Raw genomic sequence first — 25,320 nt, forward strand, 5'->3', positions numbered from 1 at the left:
CGCTCCGATCCACCGACCCCACGGCCACCCGCCTGGTCAGCAAGTCCCTTCGGCGGTGGCGGGGAGATGGGAGAGACCGGGAGCAGCTGCCGGGAGAGTGCAGACCGGCGCTTTCATCTGCGGCTGAGATTTAGGAGGCGGTGGCGGTGGGCAAACTATAATAATATTATTTGTTAGGACGCTAGATAAAAATTTTCATAATTTTCTTAATCTTCTAATATGATAAATTAATAGTCAATCTTGTATGTCTAAAGAGCATTTTAGACATTTATTAGATCAAAGGTATATTGTAGAGAAAACTGTTAACCAAGGGTATATCTTAAAACTCGACAGGTCGTTGAATCGATACAAACTCAATGGTATGGAGTAGATTTTCTCTTTAAGAAATTATCGATGATCCAAATTTCAAAATTTTGACTAAATCTTATTCTACACAATGAATATTTTTAACCGGAGGGAATGTGCTTATGGTCTTTGGGTGATTATTTAGCTTTTTCATACAAACGACATATTTGCAAAAAAATTGTGAATAAAAATTATATATATATATATATATTGATTTAAAAGCTAAATTAAAAATAAACTTAGGTAAAAAAAATCTCAAAATCAATTTTAAATTTAAGCTTAAAAATTTTAATTTTTAGTTATAAACAGAAGCAAAGATAAGGATATTACGTACAAGGCATGCTCACGTGTCACGTGTGCTCGTGTTCTTGCATGTGTGATCAATGCTAACACCGGACAAGGAAGCAGATGTTCTAGTGGTAAGCAAAAATATTGTTCCGTTTTCTTGTACACGTGATCATCAATACTAACATACAGCACATGTAAATTGACTTTTCCCAAAAGTATCCAGGAAATAGAGATGGTTATGCACTGCGATAGAACAAGAAGTCAAATACTCACTGGGATAATGATGTCCTTGCATGAAGATGTGTGCGTAGTATATCACACTTACAATCCTAGATCTGTCCTTGACACACGAATGCCATATATAACAAAGGATTGTAAAAGTTTTCAGAACCACCAAATCTGGTTATTGACATATACTTGATAAGACGGTTATCAGCGAAGGCAAATTGTTTACATCACTTGGTGTACCTGTTCTGATATATTACATCAACTACCTACGTATGTGCTTCTCAGATTCTGAACGTACAGGTGAAGCATGTTTCCTAAACAGTAAATAACTAGTACATCTAACTATGGGTGAAGCAATATACATGACACTATTGATTGTTGGCTATGTATGTAAAAATCCAACTAAACAGACATTGGATAAAATGCTTGAGTTAGTACTTTACAGTACAGGAGACAGCCAATCCAAGTAGTGATCACCATTCTTGTTGCTCTGTGAATAAGCTTCAGGGAGGCGATTGACTATTCTCCGGAGGAAGTATCCATCAGATGCCTAACCAAGATTTGGCATCTGGAATGAAATACAATTAATAGTCCTCAATCTTTACATCAGCCACTGCAGTCAGAGATCAGCATGTTTGATGTATCAATAGTATGCCACTGCACTGCCAGAGAATGTACATATAAAAGTTAAAGTCTGAGCCAGATCAAACTATACCAACCATAGCAGGCTAACACTAAAGCGGATCCCGTATGGCAGGACTAGCCATTCTGACACGGTGAGCGACAGAAAGAGATGGCCTCCCAACTGCTTCCATTATCCTACTGAAGACGACCTTTGCAGGAACACACGTGACAAGTGGAATTGATCCCTCTGGTTTAATCAAATCACCCAAAATGTTGTGCAGCTTTGCTTGGCCACCTTCTCTCTGACGCCTTTTTCCAATTGAAATGGAAGAAAGGGCTCTGACTTTCTGGCTTGATGAGCTTCCTTTTTTGGAATTGGACGGCTTCTTTTGAGATCTATGTGACAATGGGCTCCGAAAACTGGTGTTCCTTTGTTTTAAAGACCTATTCTGCTGACTGAAAGGGGTGGAAGACCTACTAAACGGCCGTTTCATATCCCACAGGCCCTCATCATCACCACCATTCAAGGTCACTCGTGTCGAATTAGAACGTGGAACCCTTGGCATTGCAGTCCTTCTGCCTGTACGCCAAGCAGGTGATGCTGATGTGCTATGTTCCAGAAAATCATCATTGGCCAAAACAAGGTGGTCAGTTGAACCATCTTCTAGTATTTCAATCTGGATAGGATGCCCAACAATAGCTTTGCCATTCAGTCTGCTCATCAAAGAAACCAATGGAACACGCTCCCCCTGGTAGCCAGCCTGTACATTCAGGTCAACATTAAATAAAATTGGTCCCACATAACCAAGTTGGGAGGCATAATTTTGTCGATATAATGAAGCTCCTTCCAAGAAAGTTTTCCTGCCAAAACAAGATACCTGATCTCCATTATTATTACGCGGAGAAGTCATGCAATAAGTTTCAGAGTTGTTGAAAGAAGTGTAATTCTGTTCAAGATCCCTTGTAGGTGTCAAGGATGAGGGGTAGTCTTCACCATAATATCCAACTTCTGCATGGCCCCTAACTTTATTAGTTAAATCTGTGTCATCGTAATCATAATCCAACTCTTCTTGGGTCTGATAAAAACTTTGACTAAAATACTGATGGCTGGATGCGCCAGTACTCTCCATATTCGGATTACTTCCATTGACCCTATACAGTGACCCTTTCAGTGAACTATTAGATCTGTCCAACAATAAATTTTCATCTGTCTTACCCATAGGCCTCTTCAATGCATTACGTTGGTTGCGTTTACCTTTCATATTCCACTGGGATACACCTAGCTCGGATGAGCCATCATCCTTTAAGACATGTTGTTGAGGAATACCAGTAGAAAAGGTCAGTATATTATCACCGGCATCACCATCCACATGCTTTGACTTTTTAGAAGCATGAATGGAATAAGGATCGCATGCATTTGACTCTGGGGACTGCCTCTTCGCATACGCTGCCCATAATATTATCACAAGGTATCAATTTGTGAAGTATCCAGAGAAGTAAAACTAAATTAAGAAAAGGCATTCGAATCAAATATACTGTTTCCAGAGTCATGATTGATGATACATGCAGTCAAAACTTTTTAAGCTTTGGTTTTGATACCTGTGTATGTAGAACGGGCATACTAAAAGAACAATGCATGTAGATTTGTCCAGCTAATTATTTGCAATATGAGAATTTACTAGGGTCCATAAATATTCTATAATAGAAATTTCAAGCCAAAGTGTATTTTTGCGAATGTGTCAGTGTCACTCAAATGATCGTTCTTTATGATTGATGGGAGTAAACAGGAAAAGAAGTATATGACACTGTGCAGCAAGATAGAAAGCATTATTGCACAAAAATCTTTCAATAATGAAGTCCCACCTCATGCACAACTACATGATCCACAGTAGCTGATTATATAAGTGATTATATAAAGAATATAGGAAATTTATGAATGATCAGGAATCAATATTCCACACATGACTACTATTGTGTATTTGTGTCTGTCAAATAAAACAATCAAAGGAACGGCAGGGAGAAATGGAAGCACTTACTTTGCAAAAGTTCAGCATCATCTTCTGTCTCAGTTTCTGAACATTCCCTTTCACAAGAATCAGATCCTTGTTTCTCAACAAAATCCGAAATTGTTTGCTCTGCAGAAAATGAATCAGGCAGTTTTAGGTAACCTTCAGTCTCAAAATGTGCTCCTCTTGAAGTCATTTGTATCGGAGGTATATCTCCATGGTAATTAGTTTCTCCCGAATCATTAGACATATATGTCGACCAGTTCTGTTTCACCTTATATATAGCAGTCCGAGGGTCATTCCCTTCTTCCATTAAGACAGTGCCAGAATCATCATCACGCTCAAACGGATGAGGCAATTTCACACTACTCTGTACAACTTGGGCAAGTGGCCGACATCTGTCATGCTTTTTGACAAGAGATTCTTCAAAAACACTTTCCTCTGATATTTTCTTTTTGACAGATGTATTTTTTCCACCACTTTCTACATTTGATCCTGCTTGCATATGTTCGAAATGAGAAAATCCATTGTTCTGATTACTGAGAGTATTTTCTGCAGCCTCCAAAACAAGAGATTCTGGAAATTCTCCTTTTGGACCAGTATGTGGAAAATTCCGTTCAATTCCTTTTGTCTTTCCAGGGAGATTTGAGCTATCTCCTTTTCTTTTTTTACTCTTTTTACTTTTGTAACGAGTACTGCTCAGATCTTTGCACTGTTGACTTGCTGAGTTTCCTAAAGGAAACTGAGGTTTTTGTGTATCGTTCTTTGAGTAATATTCTGAAGAACAGTTATTGAAATCTCTCCTCATTTCAGCAAAGGGAACACTAGAGATGTCACCACTTCTGAAATCTTGATTCTGGTATTTTGGCGCGAGCTGCTTTCTCTCCAATTCAAGAGCGTGAAGAATAGCATCTTCTCTGCGGGCATATTTTTCTCTTCTCTTCACAGGAGTTCCTCGAGAACACAACGCCTTCTCAATACAAGCATCAAACTCCCCGCACCTGAATGCCTTGACACGCTTTGATTTCTCAAGGTTATACCAATCACTGAAAAAAAAAAGGAAACAAAAAAAGACACGGATCAGTACAAAGGATTGTAAGAAAGCCAAATCAATGCCAAACAAGTCACTAGATACTTTGAATATTCTTGCTTTCACCATGAATGAAATAAAATGCACCTCAAGATCAAGATTCCATACAGAAATTTTGCAACTGAAAGTTAATGCATGCTTGAATAGCAGGAAACCTCGTTCCCCAACACATTGGGCATTTCCATGCCGTTGTGATCCTTCTGATGGAGAACTGACTAGATATTTCGAGCAGTAAAGTAAATATATAATGTTTAAACAAGACTCTCAATATATCCGTAAAAAGAGTCGAACTTGGAAAGCTTAAATAACACCATTTTTATTTTATGCGCATAAACATTCCAAAAACAGGTATCGGAGGATCCAATCAGGGCATGCACTTCTTTTTCATTTAGACTTCATTGAAAACATTGAATATCTCTGGGATTATCTTTCAGAAACATTTCATTCCATTGTAGCAGCTAAGATAAACAGTAGCACAGAAGCAAGTTAAGGCAAAATAGCAATTTAGAATTAGTTTTTTCAAAGGAGGATAAATTTCTGGTTAGTACATCACAGAGAAAGTACATATCAGTATGTCATAAAGTATTCATCTCTTTCAGTTCTAACTTCCAAAAATGCCTAATAAGTTGGCTTTCTCAGTACATTCAATAAAAATGAAAATGCAAAAACATCATAGCAAATCTGAAACATGCTTACAACTTATTTAAGCTGTATAAACTGTGAGAAAACAATTGGTGGCCCTTTTTCAGCTCTGTTAAACACTTAAACACATGATAGTATCACAATATTGTATTCATATGTCTCCAAGGAAGACTATAGAAAACATCACCACAGCACCTAAACTATTGGAGTTGGAAAAATAATCCACAGAACCAAAAGCCAGGTCTGCACCTAAATTGCCAGCATCACTTGGTTCGACCTCAGAAGACAGGATGAACAGAAAACATGTCTGGACATCCCTCCATCCAGGTACAATAGCTAGATTGTTTATATTATAAATCATAGGGAGGACAACATTTTACATCCTTTTTATCAAAGCCCAAGACATATCATAACCTACTCTCGTTCTTTAGTAGAACCACCAACTCGCAATTAAATATGCATCACATAAAGGAATTTAACTTTTCACATCAAAAGAACATAAATATAATTTCATAAAATTATTAAATCCCCATGAATTAAATTCATTCGTCCAATATAACAAACAAGAAGTGCACTGCACCCCAGAACAATTAACGATGGGTGTTAACATATCATATCATCAGCCTACCAATAGTACCGCACCATATTGGTTCAGGAATGATCCTCTATACCGTATATTGTCTGACATTATTTAGGGCCCCTTTGAAACACAGGATTGTGAAAACAGCAGGAATAGAAAAAAAAAATAGGAATGGAATGCCATGTCCACTAGATCCCTATAGGAATTGAAAACACAAGAAAGTTCAAAACCATTCTTTGATTCATACATAGGAGACACACAGGAATTTAGAGTCATGGGAAGAAGAAAACATGAGGTCCTACCCCATGTTTATTTTCCTCCAAAATCTCTATAGGATTGCCCAGCCCATTGGAATTTCAAGCAAAGGATAGGGTGCAATCCTTTGTTTCAAAGGCTCTCATAAGAACTTTTTTCCACAGGATTGAAAACCTCCAAAGCTTCTATGTTAGTTCTGAGTAATAGGCAATTCACGGATGACTTATTTAGCGAGAACAAAATCATTAGCTGACTGTTGTCATTTTAAATACTCTATTGATGGTATTTCGAGCCCCAACCAACAAAGTATTCCCTTGTTGGTCCTTAACCAAACAACTCCGAATCTAATCAACATTGAATCCTAATCAAGCATTCTGTTGTAAAAGGGACACTAACCGAGCAGTAGAATTATAGAACTAAGCAACAGAATACATAATTAGATTTGGGGGGTAGAGAGAAACTCACACGCTTGCATCCTCACGGCCGAGTAGCTTGACCGGAGTTCCAGTCTTCGGCGACATTACCTGCGACGCCGGAAGCTCGTCCGGTCCGAGTATCCTCCCTGGCCACCATGACCCATTCCGTCGCCGCACCCACACGATTATCCCCGGCGAGCAATCCGTGATGCCGCCGGTTTCCGCCTCCCCACACCCCTCCCCTCCTCCTCCTCCCCCTCCTCCTCCAGAGCTCCGACCCATCCCAGTTACCAAGTACGAAGCCCCAACCCCACCAGACCTAACCCTAGGTCTCAGCTCAGCCCGCTTCTAGAAGCCTCCTTCGCCCCGGAGATCTGCCCCCCATTCAAATCCCAGAGGGCCGCATCTGGAGGACACCCGCCCTCTCCGCGCCCCCGCCTCGGCCGGGGGTAATTTAGGGTTCCGGCGACCTGCGAGCAGCTTCGGTCTTCTTCCTCCTCGGTGAGCTCTCTCCTCCTCCCCACTTCCCGACGGTGTGTCCCGGGGTGGTCGCCGCCGACGAAGTGGACAGGTGCCGGCGCCTCCCGAATTGTAAATTTTTTTCCACCTTTTTCTCTCCTATTTTCCCTATCAAAATGTGCAGAAAGAAAATACCGATAGTGTGGCGAAAAATTGTATAAAACCGAAGGGAAAATAGACGGGAGCGTTTTCTTTTTCCGGGTTGGTTTGTGCGGGTGGTTTTGGTGGTCCAACGCGTGGGGCGAGCGAAATAACTGCAGGCTCGGCCGGTCGGGCCCAACAAGTACATGGGCCGGCGGAAGCCGGAGACACGGATTCCGTAACCGGGGCACCGCCTCTTGTCTCTCTCGAAAGTCGAAAAAAAAGAAAAGAAAATAGAATAATTTTCGCCAAAGCATATATATTAGAGCATCCAAACAGCTCATCCATCTCATTCTCAATCCTAGAAATAAAGGATGAAGATTAAAAGTTAAACTCCAGCAGAATATCTATCTCATCATCTATTTTTAGATGTCATACTGTTTTCTCTCCAATCCTCCAAATAGATATAAAGGATGTTATATAGATAATCTGCTAGAGTACAAAGAGATATAAAGGATGAAAATATTTTATATGATCATCTAAATAAAGATATGGATGACCAAATTTAAATGAGTTGTTGAGGATGCTCTTATGGTCTAAATTACACGAAACTGTAGGGTTTAGTCACGTGGCACGTAATCTGCATATTATGATATAATTTTTTTTACAAAACCACGCTATCAACCAATTTAACTTAATAATAAAAATATATAAACCTAGGTGATCGGTGGTGATTGGAACACTTTTATATTCGACATAAATTTACGTGTAATTTTATAACCCTGGTTGCATTGGATTAAATAATGTTTGATCAAAAGTGTTACTTTACGAAACTCAGTATCCATAATACCTATATTATATAACACCTATCATAACTCATGTAGTGTTGTGAAATTAGGTCCATAATACACGTGGTTTGTAAAAAATTATTTAAAAGTATAAGAAAGGCAGTTGTGTTGTACTTCTCCATTCCAAACCATAAATACTCTAGATTGTGTTGCAAATATTAAAGTTATATTAAAAGAATTTCCTTTTAGTAACTTCAGTAGTTAATTTTTTTAAAAAAAAATTGAATGCTTGGATTCATTTTTCAAACACCTCATTGGCTTAATGATAATCGAAGTGATTGGAAGTACAGGAATCAGTGTATAAATGTTTATATTATAGTATAAAATTGAAATGCTTGAAATATTTATATTTTGGAATGAATGTGATACAAAGATATGAGTAGAGAGACAGCAAGTATGAGGTGATTGTGTATTTGCATTCATGAAAGTGGTGCATAAAAATACATAGAAAAGCAATAATTTGTACGCGATGTTGCTGTTTTAAAAGGTATAATGTGCCTCGTTCATATCAGCAAGGATACATAAATTTATAATCTGAACAACGTATGACAAGTAGCAATTACTGCCTCCATTTTTAATTTTTGACGTCTCAAAATTTTGTACAAATATATAAATTTTAAATTATGTTAGGCTTTAAAATATATAATTATGCTTAAAGCAGTTTTGATAATAAAACACAACACAACAAAATAATTAATAAATAAGTATTTTTTAAATAATATAAACAATCAAACATAGATAAAAAAACCAATATTGCTAAATAAAAAATCGGAGGTAAGTAATACCGAATCCATACGATCTTTTACCATTAAAGTAAAATTGACAATCTGAGTTGTGCTTTAAGAGTGGAAAATTGGTGCAAGAGAACAAGGGAAGATGGCTGCGTTTATCGATGGGTTAAACCCATATATCCGTCGTGCCATCTGGACTATATACAGTGGATGTATGGTACCCTTGATTTGTTTTGGTTTGTTAGCCGAAAGTTTGCTCAGCTAATCTGGCGCATCAGCACGCGCAGCAAGTACTTGAACACTATTCCATTCGTAGACTGCCGCGTGCGGCGGAGCTCTCCACGGTTGCCAGGCCTCGGCTCCACCGCTGGTTCATGTCTCGTTTTAGTTTTGTTCTTTTTCCTCGCGTGGCAAAATAAAGTCCGTTTATCGGATATGTTTCGTATGTATTTAATGTATATCAACTTGTTTGTACTCTAAAACAATAGTTGTTTGCAGCTTCTAACGGTCTTTATAAGCCTAAATAATAAAAACACATACAAAATCATAAATTTATATGAATATACTCTACGCTGCATGTTAGACGTTGCTTTCGTAAGTAGCAAAGTAACCATTCTATTTTCTATGCCTTAAGACGCAAGGTCATCAATCTTATTAGCTGATATATTATGGAAATCCTACCACGTATTTCTCCATGAGAATATTCTAACATTTAACTCCATAGTATTATCTAGGATATACACGTATGTTAATTATCGCTACCCACTAAGTATAACATTTTTCTAGTTTAATCTTTTTAATGAGAATGTTTTAGTGGTAAAAAATATTAGGGAGCTAAAATAAATAGATTATCCAAATTTACATGACCCAAGAAACTGTGTACAACGATTTCTCTCAGTAATCTTGTTTTTCTAAAAGTTGTTTGAATTTACTACTGTGCTAGAATAAGGTAAGGGCATTCACTTCATTACCAAAAAAATTAGAATGTTACCAAATGTTGGGAAGGTTGGATGGTTTTAGACCCCAGTAAATATTGGTAGAAGTTTTGTGAGTGGAAAATTCTTACCAAAATTTGCCAGGGCTGTGTTGGTAAGTATTTGTTTAGTTTGTTGTCTTACCAAAAAGCCTTTGTTACTAATTACTAATACTGTGATAATGGATATGGGTTATTATTAAACTCTTGGTAGCAAATCAAATCCGGCGAAATGCAAATTGGTAGGCCAAATTTTAGATTCGAAACAAACCCTTGGTTTATTTGTTTTCAGCCTTTCTCCTCGTCACAGTTTATAAACAACACTGTCGCTAACCCTTTACTCATCTGTAGCCCAGCGCGCCCAAACTGCTTCCCGTTCCCTGGCGAATCACTGGCTACCCGCACCGCGCGCTCCCCAAATTCCATGGCCAATCTCGTCCTAGCGAGCCTCCCTCCACGCGGGCAGCGGCTTCTCGACCATCCTGGGTGACGCAGGAGGTGCTGTCGGAGCGACGGCAGCGGCACCCACGGCTGCTGCAGATCTTACCGGTAAATTCGTTTTTGTGGGTTTTCAGCGGCAGGTGGTTGGGAATGTCTAGTCTAGTGGCTTCGTGCAGTGCAGGTCACAATGGCATCGCATCTCGTGCTGATTGCCTGATTCGATTATGCGTGTCCATGATCTGCTTGTAGGAACGAGGGCTCGCTGTGCCGGAGCTGTGTTGCCCGCGAGGTGTTCGCGGAATTGCGTGGCTCGAGGAGAACATAGAGCGGTCTGCCATTAAGCAGTTTACCACAGATAAAGGAGATGCGCATTATGTGAGCTATAAGGTAAGGATGTGCTAAACCTAAACAGTTCCCCTCTTGGTCACTGGCTCACTGCACCAACCTGCAATTTGATCATACGCCTTTTGCATTTTAAGGATTCTGATTATTCTTCCTGGTCATCATATTCGGCTCACAATACGATAGTGCAGTGAGCTGATAAGCTATTCAACTGTTTGGCAAAAGTTACATTCATTTTACCCATTTTATGCTTATGTATTCCCTTTTAGCGTGATGTCATCTAAGCTACTCAACAAAACATGCCTAAATCAACTTGTGCAGCTACCTTAATATTTTTCAGATCGCATACAGTTACCATATGAAATAAGTCCAAAATGCACCAAACATATTGAGACAAATACACAAGATAAAAGCATCGAAGCATTTCTAGTCAGGCTAGTTAAGGGATACAACCGGACAGCAGGAAGAAAAGTAGAGACATGGCTAAATTGCTAAGAAGCTTTTCTAGGTAGCTAATGCTAAAGATAAATTCTCCTGAACCCGGGTCAAATAAGTTTTCTCAGCAACATAACTGAAAAGAAAAACATTATAGGACATTACTTGAATGATCAGTACTTTTGCTAAAGATTAGTTGAATATGTCAATGGCCTGGTGTTGCATCTCCACTGCTTGAAGGAGCCTCTTAGCTACTGCACATGCATAAACAGCAGAACCTTCCGATACCTGAGTTACCATGGACGATGGAGCATTACTATTGATGCTAACAAGTAAAATGGAAAGAAATCTTGATTCTACTTTAAATATATAATTGTTAGTTACCTTAGTGTTGAACATGAATATATGGTGATCACCTATAATCCCACCGACTACATGGATGAGCTCAAGCTGGAACTCATCTAGTACTTTTGCTGCATGAAGCAGAGAGTTGGTTTTCTTCTTTTCAGTGAGCTTGATGTTTACTTCATCATCCACTATGCGGACATCAACATGGCATTCCTTTGATCTTCTCTGAACCCATGAGCTCCTTATGGCTCCATGGAGCTGATTGTCTAGATCATCCCTCAGTGTCTTCGTTGATGAGCTCTCGCCATCACCAGCTGCCTCTTGATCCAACTTTACCATCTTTCTCCTGTTATTTCCATGCCTCTTCTGTTCCACCAGGATCTTCAGCTCCTTCACCGTTCGATTGAGCTCATCTATGTACTCAATGGCATCACCAACTATTGAGGCCCTGTCATTCTGGAGCACGTTTTGCAACACGTTAGTGCCACCACCAAGAAAATTAAGTGCTACAATCTTGTTGAAGGGTAACATTGCGAGGATGATAACATTGTGGAGTGTGCTGGCACATAACAAAAAGTTAAAAAAAAAGCACATGAAATATTGAACTGAATGTTCTGTTGTTTTGTCCTCACTAACTAGAAGGATTACCCCACTTGGTTGGGATGAACACAGTTAATAACATGGCGCTGTCACCAGCAATGTGCATCATAGTGATAAACTGTTTTTTAATCACGCTGAATGATATACATGAGGCAGCATATTCCATACACATATTCTGCAAAACTTGGCAATGCTAATTGAATAAATTTTGGACAGATAAGTTCTTACACCAGATTTATTACTACCTCCGTCCTATAATAAGGTCATTTTTCGATTTCTATGCCCAATGCTTTGACCATTCGTCTTATTTGAAAAATTTGTAGAAAAACTTAAAAAAATTAGTCACACATAAAGTACTATTCATATCTTATCATCTAGTAACAAAAAAATATTAATTGCAAAAAAAATTCAAATAAAACGAAGAGTCAAAACATTGTATCTAAAAACTGACAAACGACCTTATTTTGGGACGGAGGTAGTAATGTGTTTTTGCTGATCTATAGAAAACATAGATTTGCTGAACTGGAGCTATATTGGTGTTGGAAGTTTTTGAATCATTAGTTCTCTGAGAAGAAATGGGTGAGGATATTTAAAATTTGATTGTTTTTAAAGAGACCAACAGCTACAAATATAATTTTTAAAAAAATCTGAGTGATTGTCTGTTCATGTAAGAATCCCCAAGTTATTTGAAGCCTAAACAACTAAATTGCAAGACAATGAATAAGACTAACCTTGGTAGGATTTGGGAAGAGCATTCTTAAAGTCCTGAACTTCACATTTAGCTGCTCCCGCCTCTCTCTCTCAGTTGCAAAATTAGCTTTTCCCTTGACCTTTCCGTACTCGCCCTTCCCTCTCCTGCATTCCAGTACACTGTCAAACTGCCTGTCATCTATATCCTGAAAAAGATCTCCTCCTACACTTCCAACACCAATAATCACATCTCTTTCATCCTCACTGGGAAACAGCCCATAATTTTGGGGCAGTGAATGGCAGATGTCCTTTATTAGATGAGATTGAGTACCATGATACCCTAACTGGAGAGCTGAGTCACTAGCAAACATCAACTCACTCCCACTGTCTGGAACTGCTGCCATTCCTGTAAGTTCACCGTTAAGATCCAAATAGTTAGTACCATTCAGTGTTGTATCACCGAATACGGGTGTCGTTGCAGGGAATGCTGGAGCCATTGTGCACTGCATAAGATTAAGGAGATCTGGTGCAGGTGTGTAAACACCATTTGGATAAAGTGCAGAGTCATACTGCTGGATCTGTTGCTCCACCAATATGTTTTGTGGACCTCCGCTAAACTGGTTGATGATATTATCTGGGATAGTGCAGATAGATGGATCCCAGTTTGCAGTTTCTACCGGGGAAACCTCTTGCTCCAAATCAATTTCCAGTTGATGCTGAAGGTGGTTAATTGCTCTTGCAGCCTCAGCCAGATTAGTTGTATTGGAGAGTGCTTCGGTGGAGTATGAGTGCACTTTGAACTTTTGGAGATCAATGCTTGTGTTTTCACCACTTGCAGGAGCTTGATTTGAGTCATGGATCAAAGCTCCTGCCATGAGTCTTTGATCGTGGGAATCTTCAAAATAGCCAGCCCCAGAGATCATTTTGGCAAAACAGTGCCTGGCACCTTCACTCCAAATCTAGAACCAACACAAGTAAAAACATATGAGCAGAAGAGCCGAGGACAAAAAATGAAGGGCAAATTATATGGGAGCTAATCCAGGGCTAAAATAGAAATTACTTACAATTCACATATTGAGGGAAACAGGACTACTCAACATGAATGAAGCAGTGGATAGAACTAAATCAGACATGAAAATTTTTGGTTGGGTTAGCTGTTTTGGTTGTTTCAAAGAAAGATGGAGCAGTGGAGTTTAAGCTACGAAATGTGTCTGTCTGTCTGTTTATTCCGTGTAGAGAAGTTGCATATAGCATGATTAATGAGACATGAAGCAACTTTGCTGGTTGTAGACCTAACAAACTCCTTACCATCTTTCTTTGCCTCTAGTCATATTCATATTGATGTTTGATAAAATGTGCTTCAACCACCCCAAGTTTACTAATTAATCGGTAAAATGCTGAATAGTTTGAAATCATAGACAATGACAAATATATCTCATTGATTGTAAGCTGATCAGTAAAAGTAAGAACTGTAAATTCGGAATTGTTGAAAATTCTATTGAAATTCAGGAGTGATTTACAGAAACATAAACCACACTACTTACAAGGATTTACATCCTGCAAAATGTAGCAACAAACACTAGAAAAGAACATACCTAGACCTTTGCCTTGGCCAATGGTTGAATGAAAGGAAGTTATGTTCATGAAGTTGTGGCTCAAAGACTCCTGAGTTCCAGTGCTATGCCAAGACTATTATAGTGGCAAGACATGAAACAATACTTTGGTGTCACACAAAATTGATTCCAGAAGCAAATAACAGATTATGCTCGTAACAGTAACAATCATTTTGCAAAGGGCCTTTCTGACCATATAATAGGTCAAAGTGAAGTTCTATCATATGATTGTTATTGTTATTATTAGGAGACACAGTCGAGAAAGACGGAAAGCTCACACCCTTTGAATTTGGCATCTTTGATGTTATTCACCCATAAGAAGTTGAGAAATGCAAGTCATGCTTTCTGCCTCCTTGCCATATTTTATGATTTGTACTGCTCCAGTTATGCTTTGAGAAACTAAACGTACAACTACCTACAAGGCTTCAAATATTCAAAGAGCACATAACATTGCACTATGTAGTAGGTATTGGTATCTGTAATCAGAACTTGGTTGTATTTTTTTGCATATAGCAGTGATCTCTTCTTGGCCTGCTTAATTCCAGAGGTTCTAGACCTTTCCGGTTTTACCCATCGGGGTACTGATCCTCGCTCGAGTTTCAGCACCTTCCCTCAGACTTAAATTGTGAAGCATCACACACTGTGTAAGCTTATCCAGCTTCAAGCGCATGTAAAATAGACGGATGACCATGATATGAGTGCAGGTTGCATGTCAATAATGTTGCCTCATACCTTCAGATTTGCCTTTTTTTCATTAGAGTTAACAATATGTGTATAATTCGACTGTAAAGTATTTTCTTAAGTTCAAACTGAAACTTGCCTAACTGTTTATTACGGATCGGTGATTGACTGGGATTTGAGCTATACAGTAACAGGTGTATTATGTAACATTCTTTCACAACAGACATGTTTTTCTTTTCTTTTTCTTTTTTGCTTAAGTTGCATGGCCTGCAATATAAGACCTGCTGTAGGAGATAACCTGCATTGTTTTTATCCATCATATTAGGTTTATTTTATAATACTGGAATACTACCCCATTATGAAACCATTCCTTAAGATGATGCAACTACGTGAGCAACACCACTCTAAGTTCTGCCATTAGTGGTGTAACTTCTTTTTCTGTTTCATGGATGGATTCCTCGTGGTGTGCCTGCCATCATCATTGGATGCATATGAATTTAACCTTGCATGAGTTATGGATTGGTAGTACGGTCTGTTTTGATGCTTGAAAATGGCCCATTTTAATCTGTTTTAGGTAAATAAAGAATCAGTGACCCCTGCATACCAAATTGTAGATGAGTGCCCAGACTGAGGTTCTCTGGTCCTTGTGTGGTAGACTTATTTTTAGTATTAATCCAGAAGTATGATACTCCCACTAAGGGGTATATACTTCCAGATTAACACCGCAAGGTATTACTCCCTTAATACCTCCCAAGGATCGGAGGAAAACTCATAACTATATTATTCAAGTTTGCTGAGGATACTTGATGCTCATCAAGAGCAGTCTTCATGACTTCAGCAAATCCTGTTACATTGGATAAAAGGAAGAGGCTTCTCGACCCAAAAGGAGCTTGACCGGTTGATATCGCTTATATACTATGATCCCAGTGGCACGAAACCATGAAACTCCATTTGTGTGTTCTTACTCTTTTTACTCTTTATAGCTTATCGTGGGCTTGTGGCTTATGCTATATTGCCATTATCTTATCCCACCTCGATAAATCTTGATATTATCTTCTCAACATAACTAACCACTACCTGTTATATTCCGTTTATCATGTGGAACTTTTATGCATTATCGACTTATGGCAGTTATCATGAGGTGGTCGGGAAGACGGGAATCCATTAGATTTCTCTCCGTAACTTCTGGGAGCTCGTATGCACAATGGCGCTGCCAATAATTCAACTCCTGAAATTGCATTCTTCTTTGTTTTGTAGGTCAACATTGGAAATGGAGGACCATGACGGCATGATAAGAAAAAGGACCTGATGGAAAAACTAAAAAGAAGAGGCTATGAGCACAACTTTTTCTCTGTGGTATGAACAAAGTGCATTTGAACCTGAATGTTGAAACCTTTCCTGGATATTCAAAATTACAACTTTAAATTTGTAGTTAATTTTAGGATTTTTTTTAATCAGAGTTTATTTTCCAAGCTTTGTTTTTAGCTCGCTAAGTACATGTATATAAAAATTTTATTTACAAACTATTTTTCATTTGTAAATATGCCATTTGACTTTTTCAGAGAAAAGATGACCCATGGAATGCGCAAAAGCTTTTTCACGTGGCAAGCTGATGCTAAATGCTTCGTCGAGGTCGAGGGCAAGGGCGCGTATACAGTTAACCTCCACGGCTCTCTCGCCTTGTAGCATTTGTGCAGACAACCTCCTTCTTGGCTTGGACGCTTGGAGGGAAAGGGAGACGTCTCATGCTCTCCTTGCTTCAGCTGGATTCGCGGTGGGTTGAGGCACGCGGAACGCATTTGCACGGTCGAATAACCGCATTCTTTTGTTCAACAAAGTACGGCATCATATTGCAACGTACTAGTACATGTCTCTCGCTACTAGTCACCACCTTATTCCTCTTCATTTCTTGACCTTTCTTCTCTCTTCGAGGGTCACATCCCTTCTTCTTATGTATGAAATCCGTAGCTCTTGTTTTGCTCCAGTGAATCCAGTTCTCTCCTCCGTTTTTTAGGCATCTGGTATGGTATGAAGCAATTTGAAACGTTAGTATGGCACCTCACGTACTCCGGCCGATGAAGGGCAAAACCATGTTTCTTTATATATGTGTTCATAACAACTTAAAGACAAAAACTGTAAAACAAAACACAATAAAAAAATCGTAAAATTAAACCTAAAATTAAGTTTTAAAATTTAAATTTTGGCTATAAGTAATTGTAACTGTGAAGCGAAGAGAGCTTTGCTGTCTCCCCTTCATCATTGTTTAGCTGATCTCTTCTGGTTAATTCTTAATCTCTCCTTGGCGGGTGCTTAGTGCTTACCCATGGATAGAGCACAGGTTGGTACGTAACGGACGGACCGATGAGTTTTTGAGTTGCATTCACCTCGTGGCGCTCGATCACAAGAACGGCTCACGTTGCTCGAGTGCGTCATTGCGCGGATATCAGCTGAGACATGGAGATGAACAGGTGCAGGGGAGGAACTGTTCACGCCATGGCTGAGCCACGGAGATGACACCATGGAAGGATAAATCGCCGGCGGGCGGCGGTGGGGTAAGCAGCCCGTAGCCCTGGATCGCTGGCGGCGACGGGAGCCGGGAAGGCTACTTTTAGCCCATCGTTTTGATTTTAACAAGCATAAACAAAATAGCTTATTACTAGCAATTAAATAATAATTTATATAACTTTTATATACATATTCTCTAGTAATCTAAGCAAATGCTGAAAAATTAAATACAATAAAAACTCTAAAATTTATATCAAATTTAAATTTTAAAATTCAAATTTCAGAGAGACTCTATTGCCGCCACCGCTCCGATCTGCTGCGTCGGATGTGTAGGCCCGGTCATCATCCAAAGAGCTAAGGCGGTTAACTTTAAACGTTGGTACAGTTACATGTTCAAAAGAAATGACGCGGCACTAGTGCGATATTTAGCTTTTCTTTTGGTGCATGATAGACAAAAAAAACACTCACGTGATAAAAATATTATGTGATTTTGTAAAGAACTAATACATTTTATGTGTGCAAATTCTTTTGCTCCATGGGCAGTTCTGTTTATGTTTCCTGGCCCTGCCATTTGGGAGTACTTTTCTCACCTAGTAACTAGTAAGCACTGTCATATAAAACACAATCAGTTTGTAAAATGTTTTTCTTTAAACATCACATCGGATATACAGGATATACAGACACACATTAAAGTATTAAATATAGTCCAATTACAAAATAAATTACAGATTCCGCTAAGATGGGTTAGGTGAACGTCAGGGCTAGGTGAAGTTACCCGCCACCGCTCGCCAAGCTGGTGGCGCACGACTGGTGTCGACTGAGGCCACGTTCAGTTGGCACGGAAAACGTTGTAATAGATTAGTATATGATTAATTAATTATTATTATTAAAAAATATAGAATAGATTAATATGATATTTTAAAACAACTTTTCTATAAAATTTTTTTATAAAAAATACACCGTTTAGCAGTTCGAGAAGCGTGTGTGCGGAAAACGAGAAATACATCCCAGCCAAACGCGGCGCTGAGTAGATGGAGCATAGTACCACATCGGTCGATGTGCCCCGTTATGGTGGTGTCCCGTCATAAGTATATTGTTGCAATTCTATTTTTATTTTTAAGTGTGTATTTATACAAACAGTTGAAGAAAAAAAATACTCGCTCTGTCTTAATATAATTGCATTTTTAACACTGTAGAGCCAAATTAATACGAGGCGATAGGTACAGAGAAGTAAAATGATAGATATTTAAATATGTTGATTAATATGAAAACCAGTGCTCCGTAAATATTATTTAAGATAAATTTAAATTTCAGAAATGCACCTATTATATGACATACGTAGCACTCTATACTATTTTTTTTTTTTGTTATGACGAGCATAAAATTTATAGAGACGCTTGCAAAAAGCCTAGATGGCATTTCCTCTCACGGCCCATCTGGACCAAAATAGCCCAGTCAGAAACAAGCCCACCCGATCCTCTGTAGATCGTGGACCGTGGACCGTGGTGCGTGGAGAGTGGAGACAGGTGACCCCATTTCTGCATTTCCTCAACCTCAAGTCCTCAATCGAACATTCTTCTAGAATCCTCTGGAACCTCTTGACCGCGCTCGCATCTGCAGTTCTCTCCGTCTCCGATGAGGTGGCTGCCCCGGCTGCTCTCCCAAGCCGCGGCGGCGGCTGGGAGGGCCGCGGCGAGGGACAGATGCAGCCACGTCGGGGGATCCAGTGGGTTCGCGAGCGGCCGCGGGGTCGGCGATGGTACGGCGGTGCCTCGGGAGTGGCTGCGGAAGCTGTGGACCGAGGAGCTGAGGAAGCAGAGGGATGCTGCGAGAAGGTGGGGGATGCGCGCGGCCGCGGCCACCGAAGGCGGTGCTGCTGGTTCGTTCGGCGATTTCTCCAAGGCCGCGCGTCCGTTCGCGCACCCCGAGACGGCCGCGCCCCGGTTTGCTGAGGAAGGGGCGAGCCACGAGGAGGCACCATCGAGGAGCTACCAGGACGATGACGGGGACTTCGCGCCCGTAGAGGCAAGCGGACTTAGCTGTCTACTTCCTGGTCATTCAACTTGGTCGGAATGCCGATGCTGTCGTAAAATCTATTGCATGCCAGATTGAAAAGTGCATGACGAATAGATTGAAACTATACCCATTCTGAAATTGAGATTTTATTTGGGATTGGTGGTAAACTGTCTTGAAGAATATCTGGATACTAAAGATGACCAATTTCGTGGTTGGGTGGGATAGGAATAGGAGGATACTGGACAATCAGTATTTTTTTTTACCCATTTACCGCTTTAAAGTTCTATTTAATGGCTAATGTTTAACTTATGTGAGCTGTTTTGTCATGTTAAAAAAATTATAATCATTATCTAGTACTACTTGATTAACTGAGAGTACTTGCCTGTGTGTTTGCAGACCAAACTGAATCCTCTCCTCTCAAGGGCCAACCTCCTTATTGCTAGGGACATAGAATGGGCAAATATCATGTTTGCTTTTGAGCAGGTAATGTATCTGCGAGTCATTACATGTAATGATTAGGATGCTTTTCTCGCATTGGAATTGAACTTGTAACTTGTAGTTAATTGGCTTCACTGTATTGTTTTTGTTACTGTATAAAGCAACCGGTAGCTTTCATGTGATTCAAGGAGGATCGCTCATAGCTCATATTTGAATAAGTGCTTAATTCCTTGGCAAAAAAACCTGAAAGAAGTTACATAATTAATTTTCCCTGCAAAAAAAAAAGTTGCATAATTCATTCTGCTCTCCCTGAATATACGCAGATCTATTTGGGATAGGATATTTTCTCCCAATTTTTTAATTATATCCTTCGATTGTTTCAAACTTTCAGTCCGTTATCAGTTACTGATGTTATTCGTACTGCAGGAGAGTAGATATATCATAATGGACCCACTCTTTCCTCAATCAGTATGTTTTTTTTCAGATCTTCATTGGTTGAATTGCTGTATTACTTTATTGTTGTATTACTTTATTGTATTAGCTTATTATTGACTTGTATTTTTTTTGTCAAATATCCAGCCTGTTGGTTTTATTCGAGAGAAAAGCAATGTCATATTTAGGCAGGTATGTCCTGTGATTAATTTATCTTTAAACAAATCAGTATTAGCTCGTGGCCTTGTTCTATCACTTCACAGTAATTTAGTGGAATAGAGGTGGGATTTTGCATACCCTGCATAGCAATACTTAAGTGGCATATATGATATCCTGTTCCAACTATTAAACTAGTTATGTTATAATATGTTGGACCTTTCAGATTTAACTATTCTTCTATGCTCTAATGTATAGTACAATACTTTTTACTTGTAGTGTGCTTAGTCAAGATCTACTGTATTTAAGCTTTCATATCTCATGTATCATGTGCTATCAAGCTATGCATTTCTCCTCCTAGTGCTGAAGAACAGCTGCTGGTTATGAGTAGGTTAGACAGATACACTTTTTCTTTAGCTATAGCACCATTAACTGCTTCTTTTCTTTTGTGTTGAATATTTTTTTTTTGGTTGCTCTTTTGGCTGGGAAAGGAGTCTCTTGGCACTTTCCCTATAATTATTGATGCTACAAACTTCTAATTAGAGTTAGCTGTGATGTTACATAAAATTTAACAACGAGCAGTGGAACGTGCAATATTTCTATGTCACTTAAATGGTAGTATATAGCATTAGAGAGTGGGAAAATAGATATATGGAAGGGAATGCAGATTGTGCTTTGGGCAAGGCGTAAGGCCATCACTTCTAGATGTTTGAATTTTGTGGAAAAATAGTTAGCCTCCCATTTTTTAATCATCTAGCATGTAAGATGTTACCATGTTAAGAGGTCACTGGGATGCCAGGGGATTGGTTATATTCTGTGCTTTTGTTCTGTTGTTTTCAATTTAATGGAAACATATTGTATCAATTAGTTATCATGCAGAGTCTTTTATGTGTAATTTGTCTCATTGATCTGGTTTATTTGAGGTATAACATAAAGATTAGAGAATACTGTCTAGCTGGTAATAGGAGTAGGTTTGAGGGGGGACAAGTTGTTCTTTGATGTGCATGCCCATTTCTCTGTTAAGGTATGCTGTGTGTTGGCTTGTTTATTACTTTATTTATGACCTTGTCAATTCACAGTGTTTTGAAATTTGTTGCCTTATTATCTTGATTGTCATATAACTTTTAACTGTGATGGTAAAAACTAAATGTGCATCAAGTTTGTATAACTGCTGTACAAAAAGGTCGTGTGTTTATTTCCATATCTTGATGTACAAGAACCATTTTGCTAATGTTTCAGCTACTTCGCTCAAGAAGGCCATTTGTTGCAGAAATTACTGATGCTATGGGCAATGAGATATTTACGGTAATATTTCAGAAAGCTATTATTGTATTCCTTTGTAAATATATTCTTAAGCAATTGAGTTCAGGTTCGACGGCCATTTTGGTTTATCAACAGTTCCATTTATGCAGAAGTGAATGGCAAGGTATGAAAAAAAATCTTTGACTTGCCTGTGCAATTTTTTTAAACAGGAACATTGCGCTCAAATAAATGTGCAGGAATGTACTGACATAGTTTCACCATTTCAATTTGGTTAGGAGGTTGGTGTAGTCCACAGACGTTGGCATCTCTGGCGTAGAATTTATGACCTGTACTTAGGGTAAATTGGTCTTCTGATCTCTGTATTACCTTTTCTCTTTGACTAAGCTCAAATTATTCAGTTCTTTGTGTACCTTGTAGTACTGCTTTACTGCCTGTCAGCTTGATTTGCCACCTTTTGGGTTCTTTAGGAATAAGCAATTTGCTGTGGTCGAGAATCCTGGATTTTGGAACTGGACTTTTACTCTCATTGATGAGGATGACAATGTGCTAGCCCAGATTGATCGTAATTGGAGAGGAATAGGTTTTGAGGTAAATATCCATTGTAGTAGAGAATTTCCAAACAATATGCATTTTCTAAAATATCTGTGAGTGTTTAATGCTTATTTGATACTTTCTCTAGTCAAAAACATTTGACGTTTAGGACAATATTTGGTTAAACTTCTAAAATTCCAACATCAATTTTGTGTTAGAGTAAATTTATAAAATATATTAAATTGTTTTTTGTTTAAACTAAGTATTTAAGAAATTATTGATGGTTGGGATTTTAAAATTTTGATCAAATTTTGTCCTAAACAACAAATATTTTTGACCGGAGGGAGTAAGAAAAACAGAGACGTATAGGTTCATTATTTACAAACTGATCATAAGAGGTAACGGCTGTGCTTCCAAATTTATATAACGGTCTCATTTTACATTGCTTAAAACCTTTTAGAGAACTCATCAATTATACAAGACACACTCATTGCGCAGCAATATGAATTTGCTTTATAGTGACTCCACTTTGGTGCGTTTTGATAGAGATGATTACAGCTACATCCCATATCTTTTCAGACGGCAATTTTTCATTTGTTACACACTTACGCTACAACTATTACTAGCTTGCATAAAGAATGGCAACTTTTAAGCACTAATTCGAAGAACTAACAAACATATCCTTGGTTCCTCCAGCTCTTCACAGATGCTGGCCAGTATGCAATTCGATTTGGTGATGCAGGACTAGGCCGTAAACTTGGTCTCGCTTCAGATGTAAGTTCTTTCCCATTTCTGTACTTCACTGTCTTTCACAGTCCACACACATTGGGTGAATATTTTTGTGGCCTATGCCTACTTCAGTGTCTTCACAGTCTACACACATTGGGTGAATATTTTTGTGGCCTATGCCTACTTAGTGCTGTTTAACCTGATGAAGATCTATGTCACAATGATGGTCACAGACTGATGAACTACATGTTGTTCGCCAACTGACTTTACCTGAAAGGGCTGTTGCCCTCGCTCTTGCGGTGTCTCTAGATTGTGATTATTTCTCTAGGAGAGGTGGCTGGTAAGTGTCTAGACAGATCCTCTGTAATTTTTGGTTTACATACTGTTGTTGGGAAACTGATTGAAATGCTTTTTTTTTTCCTTTCAGGGGACTTCCTTTTCTTATTGCCACAGAGTAGCGCGTATGACCTACCATTTTCAGGACACAAAAAGGAAATCAATTACCAATCGTCACATTGTTGAGTATTGAAGAAACTTAGGGCTTGACTGTTTTACGCAGTTGAGACAGGCACCGAGCATAAAATGGTTTTTGTGTGACTGCATGTGCTCTGCTCATCTCAGCTGTCTGCTACATATCTGAATTTCGAAAAGCAGTCACTCGAAAAAGTTTGAGCTTAACGTTCCATTTTGCATCCACTTGCAATAGTTCTTCATTTGATCGATCTAGCAGATTTTAGGCTGCAACCTGTTCCGTCCTTATATCCTGTGGATACAAAGGCAAATCCCATGTATGATGGAGACGTGCACTGAAGTTTCGATTTTTACTGCAAGACTCCGGTGTGGCGCACTGGTGCTACACCACTGTGACTGTGAGTGATAAATTACTAATGACGTGCGGCTCTACGTTGTACTGTCGTCGGAACTCGGAACCTACCTCTGGCAGCCTAAGCCTAGCTACTGTACAGTATTCTTTCTACAGGAAAAATCAAAATATATCGTATCTTTTGCTTAGAGTAAGTTCAAAAGTTCAATCGTATATTCAATTGTTGGCTCTAACTTGTCTATAGTCGACTTAATAGCTAATTTATATAATAGTATAGACTGCACAACTAATATCAGGTCCCATCTGTCATATAAACATGTGTCTTGGAGTCCGTGTTGTAGTTGGCTATAAATTAGTAGCCTGTTGCTCTTGTCTCTCCTCTCTTATCTTCTTAAAATATGTTTATAGTCAGCTTATAGCCTGTTATTGTACCTGCTCTTAGAGGATGTTTAGATTGAGCAAATTTTTGAAAGAAATGTCATGTCAAATGTTTGACCGAATGTCGGAAGGGGTTTTCGGACACGAATGAAAAAACGAATTTCATGTTGGTTACTGTAACACTTATGGCTAATCATGGACTAATTAGGCTCAAAAGATTCGTCTCAAGATTTCTTCTATAACTGTGCAATTAGTTTTTTGATTCATCTATGTTTAATGCTTTATTTAGGTGTTCAAAAATTTGATGTGATGTTTTTGGGAAAAAAATTTGGAAACTAAACAAGGCCTTAGAAGAGGTAAGTCTGACTTAATAGCAGGTACAATAGCCGGCTATAAGTCAGCTGTAAGTATATTTTAAAGAGATAAGAGTGGAGAGAAGGGAGGTGAGCTACTAATTTGTAGCCAGCTGTACACAAACTCTAAAACAAAATATGTGTATGACATGTAGAACCATGTATTAATGTTTGGTAGGTAACTATTATATAAATTGTTTATTAGATTGACTATAGATTAATTGGAGCTAATAGTTGGCTATACTATTGAACTTGCTCTAATATGCAAGGTTATTGTGCCTTATTGCGTGGAGGACGGAGATGATGGGAAGGAAAGCATCCGGTCGAGGTCTCGGGATTACTTTAGAGTAAGTTCAATATATAGCCAACTACGCGTAAGTTCAATAGTATAGCCAACTACTAGCTCCAATTTCTCTATAGTCAATCTAGTAACCAACTCATAGTTATCTACAAAACATCAATATATGGTCCCACATGTCATACATATATTTTTTCTTGGAGTCAGTGTGCAGCTGGCTACAAATTAGTAGCCCACCTCCCTTTTCTCTCATCTTATCTCTTTAAAATATGCTTATAGCTGGCTTATAGTCTGCTATTGTACTAGCTCTACTAGCTCCAATTCATCTATAGTCAATCTAATAGTTAATTCATACAATTGTTACATACAAAACATCAATACATGGTTCTACATATCATATACACATTTTGTCTTGGAGCTCGTATGCAGCTGGCTACAAATTAGTAGCTCACCTCTCTTGTCGCTCCTCTCTTATCTCTTTAAAATATGCTTATAGCTGGCTTATAGCCTGCCACAGAGCGCGTGGGCTTTCCGTACCATCTGACGTTCTCACTACCCATAAAGCAAAGCCTTGCAGGCCGAAAGGTGAAAAGCTGTGGGCTTTTTACATTGTGGTAGGGTC

General features: G+C 38.8%; 3 protein-coding genes and 1 long non-coding RNA gene across 7 annotated transcripts; 2 read left to right on the forward strand and 2 right to left on the reverse strand.

Moving 5' to 3' along the window:
- Window positions 1-1,005: 1,005 nt before the first annotated feature.
- LOC102706186 (uncharacterized protein At1g51745-like) lies at window positions 1,006-7,154 on the reverse strand. 3 transcript variants are annotated; one of them, XM_006652687.3, is made up of 4 exons: window positions 6,524-7,154; window positions 3,522-4,537; window positions 2,364-2,932; window positions 1,006-2,246 (listed from the first exon to the last, which is right to left on the reverse strand). In XM_006652687.3, the coding sequence occupies exons 1-4, from the start codon at window positions 6,754-6,756 to the stop codon at window positions 1,596-1,598; spliced, it is 2,469 nt and encodes an 822-aa protein (XP_006652750.2). In that variant the 5' UTR covers window positions 6,757-7,154; the 3' UTR covers window positions 1,006-1,595. The 3 variants fall into 3 exon arrangements, with proteins under 3 accessions (XP_006652750.2, XP_006652749.2, XP_006652748.2); XM_006652686.3 differs by having other exon boundaries at window positions 1,006-1,474; window positions 1,581-2,932; XM_006652685.3 differs by having other exon boundaries at window positions 1,006-2,932; window positions 6,524-7,153.
- Window positions 7,155-10,005: 2,851 nt separating this feature from the next.
- LOC107303970 lies at window positions 10,006-16,856 on the forward strand. The gene is made up of 4 exons (XR_001549995.2): window positions 10,006-10,175; window positions 10,317-10,454; window positions 16,034-16,132; window positions 16,339-16,856. It is a non-coding gene; the product is annotated as an uncharacterized LOC107303970 (long non-coding RNA).
- Window positions 10,798-14,299, reverse strand: LOC102706837 (transcription factor EAT1). 2 transcript variants are annotated; one of them, XM_006652688.3, is made up of 4 exons: window positions 14,078-14,299; window positions 12,524-13,441; window positions 11,229-11,648; window positions 10,798-11,132 (listed from the first exon to the last, which is right to left on the reverse strand). In XM_006652688.3, the coding sequence occupies exons 2-4, from the start codon at window positions 13,403-13,405 to the stop codon at window positions 11,037-11,039; spliced, it is 1,398 nt and encodes a 465-aa protein (XP_006652751.1). In that variant the 5' UTR covers window positions 13,406-13,441; window positions 14,078-14,299; the 3' UTR covers window positions 10,798-11,036. The 2 variants fall into 2 exon arrangements, with proteins under 2 accessions (XP_006652751.1, XP_015691323.1); XM_015835837.2 differs by lacking the exon at window positions 14,078-14,299 and adding an exon at window positions 13,547-13,701.
- A 1,986-nt stretch (window positions 16,857-18,842) lies between the features above and the next one.
- Window positions 18,843-24,036, forward strand: LOC102707114 (altered inheritance rate of mitochondria protein 25). The gene is made up of 11 exons (XM_015836875.2): window positions 18,843-19,306; window positions 19,694-19,780; window positions 20,162-20,203; window positions 20,315-20,359; window positions 21,563-21,628; window positions 21,693-21,749; window positions 21,862-21,923; window positions 22,054-22,174; window positions 22,814-22,891; window positions 23,080-23,186; window positions 23,274-24,036. The coding sequence occupies exons 1-11, from the start codon at window positions 18,917-18,919 to the stop codon at window positions 23,302-23,304; spliced, it is 1,086 nt and encodes a 361-aa protein (XP_015692361.1). The 5' UTR covers window positions 18,843-18,916; the 3' UTR covers window positions 23,305-24,036.
- The last annotated feature ends 1,284 nt before the right edge of the window (window positions 24,037-25,320 follow it).

This window comes from Oryza brachyantha, chromosome 4 (assembly GCF_000231095.2).
Source record: "Oryza brachyantha chromosome 4, ObraRS2, whole genome shotgun sequence".
Classification (NCBI taxonomy): Eukaryota; Viridiplantae; Streptophyta; class Magnoliopsida; order Poales; family Poaceae; genus Oryza; species Oryza brachyantha.